General features: G+C 38.6%; 2 protein-coding genes across 3 annotated transcripts in view; one reads left to right on the top strand and one right to left on the bottom strand.

Annotated features, from left to right (window-relative positions):
- LOC141426760 (dnaJ homolog shv-like) overlaps positions 1-7,569 on the bottom strand; it is an 11,208-nt gene extending 3,639 nt beyond the window's left edge. Inside the window, exons 1-4 of one of the 2 annotated variants that reach the window (XM_074085906.1) lie at positions 7,006-7,569; positions 6,684-6,860; positions 1,941-2,108; positions 147-357 (exon numbers count right to left, since the gene is read on the bottom strand). In XM_074085906.1, the coding sequence (XP_073942007.1) occupies positions 147-357; positions 1,941-2,108; positions 6,684-6,860; positions 7,006-7,455 (1,006 nt within the window). In that variant the 5' untranslated portion in view covers positions 7,456-7,569. The remainder of the gene's footprint in view (positions 1-146; positions 358-1,940; positions 2,109-6,683; positions 6,861-7,005) is intronic. The other variant, XR_012451256.1, reaches the window with a different exon arrangement.
- Positions 7,570-7,853: 284 nt separating this feature from the next.
- Positions 7,854-10,543, top strand: LOC141426761 (proteasome subunit beta type-7-like). Its single transcript, XM_074085907.1, has 4 exons — positions 7,854-8,052; positions 8,137-8,573; positions 9,975-10,180; positions 10,367-10,543. Exons 1-4 carry the CDS (start codon positions 7,991-7,993, stop codon positions 10,484-10,486), a joined length of 825 nt encoding a protein of 274 aa, XP_073942008.1. The 5' UTR covers positions 7,854-7,990; the 3' UTR covers positions 10,487-10,543.
- Positions 10,544-10,886: the final 343 nt, after the last annotated feature.

The following is a 10,886-nucleotide window of genomic DNA, read 5'->3' on the forward strand; positions in this document are numbered from 1 at the left end:
ATAAACTGTTAAATTTGTGCTAATCGTATGAAAATCGTCCCTAATCTGATATTATTAAGCTTCCCCACTGGTCTAGTTAATAAGAGGTCCTTCTTGTGTGATATGGATATGATAAGTCACTTGTTCTATGCATGGTAGCTACATACCTTCTTTTTCCTGATCACTGAAGTCTTGTTTGGGGAAGTCAATGTCGAAGGTGATGTACAGGTTCCCATGTAGGTTGTTGTTTTCGAAGTTAGGCATTCCCTCGCCCTTCTTGCGCACGCGCGCGCCCGCCCACGTCACCTTGTCGCGCGTCACGGAAACCGTGTGCCCGTCCAGGTGTTTCAGCTCCAGTGTGAACCCGGTCAGGGCATCCTGGAATAACATAGGTAAGCTAAGTAACGGATGCTTAATGCAAAACTCAACATTGACGACCAAGAGTAGCATATCTATTATATTGTATCTATTAAAGTACCTATTTTAATTTTAAAAGTTACAGGTTATAATTATAATAACCATACTCAATACATGTAACATAGGCTGGGACTGGGATAACCAAAATTGTTGCTAATGCAATTAAAAACAGTAATTCCTTCCAATGTTGTACTCGTCATACAAGGTTGGAAGTGAAAAAAGTTGTCCCTCATTTTGATGCTTACTGTACGTACAATTAGGTATTATTCACTGAACTGGTGTGTATAATACCTGATACGAGTCATGAGAAACTAATTTAGTAAGATTGCATACGATTTGTCAACCAATTTATTTCATACAAACCCTTCACCTGACCATCACAAAAACAGCAAAAAAAGAATTAACCAAATAGGTACAGCAGGGCTGAAGTGATGCGCGAATTCATCTTATTTATATGTATAAGTATTTGCATCCAAATAAAATGTTTTACCATAATAACCTGCCACTGCAAAACTATTTGTTCGAAAATAATTAGTGCTTTAAAAGTAGTTTGGTGTTCTATACATTATGTATATATTCTGCATGACGATAAAGATAAAATCACTATTCAGTCATTATCAGGGTCATGGTGGAGCAGCTAATGGAAGTAGGTTTTTTTATATAAGAGGAGGAAAACGAGCATGCGGGTCACCTGATGGGAAGCAATCACCGCCGCCCATGGACACCTGTCAACACGACAGTACGGACGGACGGTAGTGTGCGAAATTCGAGGACTATAAAACCATATAGTTTTGGTTAGTTTTCATTAGGTACTGAAATAATAATTTAAAAAAACTAGCTTGTACTCATTCCCCTTAAAAAAAGGAAACTGGGATTAAAAAAACATGGACTAAAAACTTAATCTTTGATTCATTCATAACATACATAAAATTAATAAAAAAAAATAAAAAAAATGAAATGAATTCATTGATAGGATTCAGTCCTTGAATTTTGCACAATTAAATACCTCAAACACCTGCTCTCAGATGGAGTAACATGGGATATAAACTTGCCAATACAATATTGGCAGCAAACTATTGTGTTAGTGTGGCAATGGATTGGCTATGCAGTGTTATATTTCTACATACCACATTGATACCACCTGGTATCTACATAAATGGAACTAAATAAATTGAAAATAATAGTGTAAGTACTAAAAGCAATACTCTTATCAAGCAAATTGCTCAAGGTGAGAATATTCACCCAATTAATATTTCACATTTAATCAACTGTGGTTAGCAGTAAACTTGATTACAGTGAGATAAGGAATTAGCTATACTTGTGTTTTATACTTTTGTCCAAACAATAGAAAATTATGTTTTTGTGGGGATTGTTCTAATATTTTGAAGTAAGTGAAATATGAGTGATAAATGGGTCCAATAAATTTGGAATTGTGCAATATTATACTGTTGTTGACTAGTAATAAAATATTATTGTTGTTAAAAACATAACCCTCCTTGGGGCAGTCAGATAAAAATAAAGCAATCATTTATTTCAAAACGTACCTGTAAAGATATGGTAATGTTGGTGTAGAGATCATCCCCCTTGCGAGTGAATCGGGCATGCTTTTCTGTGTGGAGCTCGATGATGAGGTCTCCCGGCTCTCCATCCACGTGTGGTTCCCCTTCACCACGAAGCCGCGACTTGTGGCCATCTGGAGCACCAACTTCCACCTAAAATGGCAAAAAAGAGGTTTTTCTCAAAACCTAAACTAAACTTTTTCCATATATTTTAATAGTGGCAAGTGATAACCTCAACAGGGCCAGATTTAGGGGAGGGCATCCGGGGCTACAGGTAAAAGTAGGTAGGTAGTAAGTACTGGCATAGGTAAAACAGCGAAAAAATATCAAAGGAACACTACTAGTGTAACAACTTTTCCTTTTATATTTTTTTCCGCCGTTTTACCTTTACATAAAGCAATAGATGGCACTACCATTAACGTTTGTAAATTATAAAATGTGAACAAGCCGAATTAAGTAGAAATATTGAGATTAAAATAAAGACTAGCATATTTTATAAACACAACTTCACATCAACCTAATTCAACTCCTTAATTTGAAGAAAGAAACACCATAAAAATAAAATTCAGAATACGTAATATAGGCTACATTGGCTACATTTCAGCTATGAGGCTTTCGTAGTGTTTTGCAATTGTGACGCTAGATGGCGAATAACCGGAATGCGCTTGCTGGTGCCCCGCGCTTGCAACACATTCGTCGAAACTATTTAAGAGAAACATGCCATCTCTTCTAACGAAGTAAATAAGACAGAGACATCATGCGTATCTCTACTCGTCTAGGCTCAGTTGGTGAGCTTGTTGATTGTTGTCAGTGTACCGTATCTTAGTGTCTCACTAGATGGCAATACGTGTCGTGTTACTTGTGCTCACTGGTGCCATTATTGGAAAATCGAAGGAAAGAAAAAATAGCCAGTTGAATACTATAGGGTGATATCAATTTGCTTGTACCTACTAGGTGGACTTCTGAGAGCGGGTGGGTAAACCGGTACTTGTAGTCCTCAGAGTTATTTAATTCCGTCATACTCGAGGGTACCACGCCGGAAGCATGGCACAGGAGTGTGGTGGTGCTCTTCTTTCAAAAAAGGCGACAATACCTTATTGAAGAACTATAGACCATCTCACTCGAGTCATGTATACAAGTTGTTTTCGAGGGTCATTACGAATCGTCTCGAGCGAAGATTTGATGATTCCAGCCTCCCGACAAGCTGGATTCCGTAAGGCTTTAGCACCATAGACACATTCACACGCTCCGCCAGATTATACAGAAGACGAGGAGTATATGGCACTATGTTTAGCATTTGTGGACTATGAAAAAGCCTTCGATTCAATCGAGACCTGGGGCTGTACTGCAGTCCCTTCAGCGATGCCATATTGATTAGATACATCGAGGTGTTAAAGAGTTTGTACAGCAGCGCCACTATGTCGATCCGGTTGAGGACGGAGTACACACCAATCCAACTGCAGCGAGGTGTGAGACAGGGAGACGTTATTTCTCCGAAATTGTGCAATATTATACGTTGGTGACTTAATAATAAATATTGTTGTTGGAAACAGGTTCGGCATCAATATGGGGCGAGTAATCATTTATCTTCAAAACGTACCTGTAAAGATATGGTAATGTTGGTGTAGAGATCATCCCCTTGCGAGTGAATCGGGCATGCTTTTCTGTGTGGAGCTCGATGATGAGGTCTCCCGGCTCTCCATCCACGTGTGGTTCCCCTTCACCACGAACCGCGACTTGTGGCCATCTGGAGCACCAACTCACCTAAAATGGCAAAAAAGAGGTTTGTTGGGAAACCTAAACTAAACTTTTTCCATATATTTTAATAGTGGCAAGTGATAACCTCAACAGGGCCAGATTTAGGGGAGGGCATCCGGGCTACAGGTAAAAGTAGGTAGGTAGTAAGTACTGGCATAGGTAAAACAGCGAAAAAATATCAAAGGAACACTACTAGTGTAACAACTTTTCCTTTTATATTTTTTTCCGCCGTTTTACCTTTACATAAAGCAATAGATCACTACCATTAACGTTTGTAAATTATAAAATGTGAACAAGCCGAATTAAGTAGAAAATTGAGATTAAATAAAGACTAGCATATTTTATAAACACAACTTCACATCAACCTTAATTCAACTCCTTAATTTGAAGATAAGAAACACCATAAAAATCCGGAATACGAAATACGCGAATGTGGCTACATGTCACTGAGCTATAGCTGGTGTTATGCAATTGTGACGCTAGATGGCGAATAACCGGAATGCGCTTGCTGGGTGCCCGCGCTTGCACACATCGTCGAAACTATTTAAGAGAAACATGCCCATTCTAACGAAGTAAATAAGACAGAGACATCATGCGTATCTCTACTCGTCTAGGCTCAGTTGGTGAGCTTGTTGATTGTTGTCAGTGTACCGTATCTTAGTGTCTCACTAGATGGCAATACGTGTCGTGTTTGTGCTCACTGGTGCCATCTATTGGAAAATCGAAGGAAAGAAAAATAGCCAGTTGAATACTATAGGGTGATATCATTTGCTTGTACCTACTAGGTGGTGTCTCTGTTATATTATCTACTTTGTGCATATAGTAATTTGTACAAACATAATGAAGAATGTTATAATAGGTGTGCAAAATCACTTGAAAGCTTTGTTACAGTAAAGCTTTTATATACACAAATACATTTGTTTTTTTTTTCATTCAAAAATACCAAGTAGTTATGATTTTATACGCACTCAAAGTTCGCATAAATATCGCGTCCCGCCAACAGCTACGTACGTGACAGCGTGTGACGTCATTTTCCATCGCTCCGCGCTCCGCGTAGTTTTTAGGGTTCCGTACCCAAAGGGTGCCAACGGGACCCTATTACTGAGACTCCGCTGTCTGTCTGCTCTGCCTGTCTGTCTGTCTGTTCGTCTGTCACAAGGCTCTATCTCTTAAGCCGTAAAAGTTGGAACTTGAAATTTTCACAGATTATGTATTACTGTGGCCGCTATAAACAAATACTAATAATAAAATAAAGTTACAATAATAGGGGGTCGTCATACAAGAAACGTGTTTTTTTCGGCGTTTTTTGATTGCTTGACGTCCGAGTCGCCTAGCAACGTCTATTGCGATGTACTAATGCGATTTTAATGATGTTTTATAAAAGCTTCGATAATATATATAGTGACTGTCTGATTGTGTGGTTTATTCGTTTTTGTGCAAAATTAATAAAGTTCATAAATTAACCACAAGCCTCAATGAAGCCAACTTTGATAAAGCGCTCGCCAAACCCACACTGTACTAATCACTATATTTACCTATTGTTTTTTACACTAAGAAAATCATACTAAGTATTTTACACTATTTACAAGTTCTTATGCACGCGAATTAGCACGAATGTTTTATTAGCCTGTCGCTACTGAAGTGTAGGTAGCAAACCAGGAGCGCAATGAAGAGACATGTGTACGGCAAGACGATTTATTCCGGACTGACGTCACATGATCGTTCTTAAACTACCTTATATCTAAGCAATAACAAAGTAACGTACCCACTTATATACTACAGTTTAAAATTTATTCACACTGTCGAGCTTCTTATTATTTAATTACACAACATACGAAGTCCACCGAATGAGGGCTATCGCGTATGAATTCGCCACTAGAGGCGCTAGTGTAGCGTGAGGTCTCCGAAATGTCAAATCTCATAGTTTTTGGGTGAGCTACGCGGGTTTATTTATAATTAGAATAATTTTGTGAATATTTTGCAATATCTGAAATTAATTATGACAAATATGCGTTCCGGGGCAAGCCACTTTTTAAGCCGCGCGCGGCGCGGCTCGGGCAGTGGTTTCAGAAGTAAACAGCCAGAACCAAAGAGGATGAGAATTCAAATTGTTTTTATTAGAAATATTTGCACAAGGGCTTACATTTCGGCGATATTTTAGAAGCTTTTCTTTAGCTTGCCCTGTTTGTTTGGGTCAAATCTTGGAAGCAAATTTTGACCCACTTCCAGTGGTCCGATCGACTTGAAATTTGGCATACTTATGTAAATTTGGTGACAATACAATAATCTGGTAGTGACATCTTGGTGGTCCTCCAGGATCGTCTCTGCAGGAGGGAACTCCTCAATAGTTAATAGTACCGACTTGAAATTTGGTACAGATATGTAGTTTAGATGACAATGCAAGTACAGTCAACATAAAGTACATTCGGCAAATAAAGCTTGTATAAAAAATGTTTTTTTTAACAAAAACTTATTATAAGCATTATATTTATTTGCAGTGTAATGATAGTTAGAACAACCGATTGAGCTGAAATTTTACATGCATGTGTAAATCCGATGACAATGCAATATTATTAAGACATGGAGTTGATTTTTTATTTACCACTGTCCGCGTGAATGATATATTGAAGTATATTCATGCCAAAGACCAAAGTCAGGTTTCCATAATAAGTCAGCCCTTACATCAAATGGACTTGTTTTTTTTTGTGAGTACTTATAATGAAGAATATTTATGTTGTTGAGGACTTAAATATTAAAAATACTATTCATCTTGGCCTCCGATCCAGACCTCTAAATCCGGCCCTGAACCTCTACTTAGTTAATTGTAAGAATTAGAATTTAAAACAGGGAAATTCCGAAATCCCATTCAATGAGGAATTTTTGTAAGCAACCATGACCAAGCACAGTGAGAAGTTTTTATGTTTTCTACAAAACCCAGTGTTGACTATAAATATGAAATCAAAAACATACCTCAATTTCCAGCAGCCTTTCTTCATTGACAAACTTGACATTAGGGCATTCATCACAAACTGTCTGCTGCATCATTTGGAAGCGGCCTGGCCCAAGGTTACGGGTCACCATCTCTTGTCGGCAATTACACTTGCGTGTGCCTGACGCTGGCTTGATCACTGGTTTATTTCTGGTTATCTGTAGATTACAAAATTTATTGAAAAAAAACGAAAATGTAAGTGAAACATATTCATGTCTGCCATATTAGTGAAGTATGTTATTCCCATAATAAGGTAATAAACACTTAAGGTCAACCAAGAATCTGTGTCTCGTAATAACAGACCTCAATGAAATTGCCGTTGTAAAGTTCTTCTAGCGAGACTGAAAGCTGCATGGTGATGTCGGCGCCCCGCGGCGTCTCGTGCTGCTGTGGCTCGCCACCGAAGTGGAACCCGAAGTCTCCGAAGAAACTCGCGAAGGGGTCGTTATTGTTCATCATTCCCTCTTTCTTCAGACAATCCTCCCCGCAGCGGTCGTACAACTCGCGCTTCTCAGGGTCCGACAGCGCTTCGTACGCTGCCCCTAAGTCTTGGAACTTATTCGACGCATTTGGATCATCCTGATTCTTGTCCGGGTGCAGCGCCTTTGCTAATTTTCTGTAAGCTTTTTTGATTTCATTCGTGCTGGCCGAACGAGACACGCCGAGTATTTGATAAAAGTCACGGCCTGCTAGCACTATGACCGCAGTCGAAACTAAATAAACTAAAATCACATATACGGAATTCGTTAACATTTTGCTACTTAGGAACTAATTTTATTAAATTCTACGAAAATTCTGTACGAAATCCGCTAAACATCGCGTTTAGTCCGGAATTTTGACGTAAATTTGACAGAAAATAATAGAGGCGTGTGAAGACAATTCGTCCACTCCCTATTGGTCGTCTAGTTTTACGTAGTTTGAAAAAGCATATCTACTTAGCTCAGTGATGAAATATAGCTTTTTTTTCATTGCAATAAGACTTAAAATGTTCCAAAAAAATACATTACTACTATCAGCCAATGACGTGTAGCCTCGTCGCAACTAAATTGCCAGTTAAACGATGCTATGTTTTGATCTATTTGACACACGGTTTTAAGCACTGCCTAAAATTTAAAATTTATTGAATGTCACGGAGTCATGAATATATTTACTACTTTATCTGTGGACAAACACCAAACCAAGGTTTTGACAAGCGGTGCAAGTCATCACATTTTTCACAAATTTTGCATTACATTACGAATTACTGAAAAAGACATTCTGAAATTATAGATAATATAAAGAACTAAACATGGCATCAGTTTTGGCACCGGAAATTCCAGCTCCAGGATTTTCATTTGAAAACTTTCAGCGGTAAGTTATATCTGAAGAGCGACATTTTTCCTGTTCATCTTCATAAACGAAATGCCGTTTGTTTATTGTTCGTATCACTTTCAGGAATGCGTTCCTCGAACAAAAAGGTTTCCCGGCTCCGAAGGCGACAAAGACTGGTACAACCATCGTGGGTATAATTTACGCTGACGGTGTTATTCTGGGTGCCGATACTCGCGCCACTGAGAACACAATAGTTTCGGACAAGAACTGCGAAAAGATTCATTACTTGGCGGGGAACATGTACTGTTGTGGGGCGGGGACGGCGGCGGACACAGAGATGACGACGGCGACGGTGGCGTCTCAGCTGGAGCTGCAGCGGCTGCACACGGGGCGCACGGTGCCAGTCAGCACGGCCGCCACGCTGCTCAAGCGTATGCTGTTCCGCTACCAGGGCCACATCGGCGCCGCGCTCGTACTCGGTGGAGTCGACCGCACTGGACCTCACATCTACTGCATTTACCCTCATGGATCTGTTGACAAGCTGCCCTATGCAACCATGGGTATGTACAGGAGTATAGGAAAACTCAATCTTAATCATGAAGTGATATTGATCACCAGAGTCTGGCACCAACATAGTGTTGCTTATATGACAATACTGCATAAGTCAAAAATTGGCCAAGTGACGTTTTTGACTATTTGGTAGATTTTAGATTATGTCCAAGTTTTTTGAAGTAAATGCAGTCATTAAAAAAAGTGTTTCCTTACAAATTACAGGGGAATATAAAATATAAAGTATTGTCTTAGAAACTGTAAATTTGGCATGAAGGTATATTTGGTGGGTGGTGCTTACAACCAATAAGAAAAGTCAGAACAGTCTGTACAGATAATCAAAAAAGATTTAAAATTACTCCACACTGCAAACATTTTATTTAGAAGATACTCTGCTAACACTGGATATGAGATACCTACAAATTTGTATGAAAACCACAAACCAAAAAAAATTAAACTGACTACTATAAATCATGAAAATAATTTTCTACCAGTATGAAGTCGGTGCCTCAGCATGAGCCAGCTGGAGTGGGCCTATAGTCGTCTACCTCACCTATATACTTTATATTGTGCTTCAATCACTCCTGCTGGCTCATGCTGAGGCACCAACTTCATATAAGCAGAAAATAATTTTCAAGGTTTTTTTATATGGTTTTTAGTGATTTGTAGCCAAAGTGCATCTCACAAAGATTCCATTAAGCCCAAACATGCATAGTTAAATTATTTTATAACAGAGTACTGGTACCTACAGTCTTCTTCATCAGGTCCAGTTCACCAAATGATACTTTCTGAATGTATATACTTGACTTATTTTATGAATTAAATTTGGGTTTTGTTCCCTGTACCTTGATTTTACTGAAGCTTGATATTTCTGCACAGTTGCATACGCCATGATCATGAGACAACTGGAGAATTGTGGATATGCTGGTATAACTGTCAGTCAGAAAAATAAATTGGATGCAACCAATCTACCCTCTTCCTGACAAGTTGCACACTTGGCGGCGGGGAACCAAAACCCGAATTTAATTCATTAAATTAGTAATGACCGCGATAGACTAAAATATTGTAATACTTGACTTGGTGTTAAAAATGCCAAACACTATAGGTGTGCTTTTAAAATTTGAGGGTTGCGTACGATTTTTCTAAGATAAGATCCTATCATCAGATCCTGACTTGGTGACAATGGGACCACCTCAGAAGTATGTCCTTTAGAAAAAAAAATATTTTGAATTTCGGCCCACAATTGGCGGAGTTATCGCGTAACAAACACACAAAAAAAAAAGAAAAACATACAGACAAATTGAAATTTGAACTCAAATTGAAAGCACTATCATAGGGAAATTTCATGTCTAATTGGTAATCATTTATGTGTCTATAATAAATTAATAAAAAACTATATTTTCTTGTTTCAGGCTCAGGCTCCTTGGCAGCTATGTCTGTGTTTGAATCGGGCTGGAAACCAAAAATGAGCGAGGAAGAGGGCAAAAAGTTGGTCAGAGATGCTATTGCAGCTGGTATCTTCAATGACTTGGGTTCTGGATCCAATGTTGATCTGTGTGTCATTCGCAACTCAGGACCAGCACAATATCTAAGAACATTTGAAGAAGCTAATGTTAAGGTGACTAAAAATCAAAAATAAACATTTTTAAATACATTGGCTGCATTGAGTACATAAAGAAGTATAAAAAAGGTCATTTTAATATTAAATTTGAGCATTGATTGAAGAGATCACATGTTCTGAGCAGGCGATTCTGGTCCACTTTGGTAACCTGGAAATCTAACTTCATTTTATCTTTATTTGCAGGGCAAGAAGCAAGGTTCATACAGATATGCAGCCGGGACCACTGCCGTGTTGAAACAGCGAGTGATTCCACTGACCGTGGAGTCTGTAGCAGTTCACCGCGTGCAGCCCATGGAAATGTAGCAACCCTAGCTTTCTATCTAATATTGCTTTATTGAAATAAATTTTACAACAAACAAATTTTTCTTTTTAACCATGTCATCAGCTAACTTTGTTGAAGTTGAAGGCAGTTTCGATGACGATGACTGGTCGACACTAGTAGCCATAGTAGCCTTTTTTATAGTGGGTAGCAAGCAAGTCTAATCACCAAAGAGTATTACTAATCACTCACGCGGTTTTTGTTCCTATTGCTAGCACACTACATACGTATTCACCGAAATTAAGTAAAGAATAACACTATATCGTATGTATAGCGACTTACATGCCAACAGCACAAGTCGAATACCTACGGAATATCAAATGAATTGCATATCTCGTTCAGAACTTGTCGATATTATGAGCAGAGCTTTAAAAATAAACAATT

The sequence above is a fragment of the Choristoneura fumiferana genome, chromosome 3 (assembly GCF_025370935.1).
Source record: "Choristoneura fumiferana chromosome 3, NRCan_CFum_1, whole genome shotgun sequence".
Taxonomy (NCBI): domain Eukaryota; kingdom Metazoa; phylum Arthropoda; class Insecta; order Lepidoptera; family Tortricidae; genus Choristoneura; species Choristoneura fumiferana.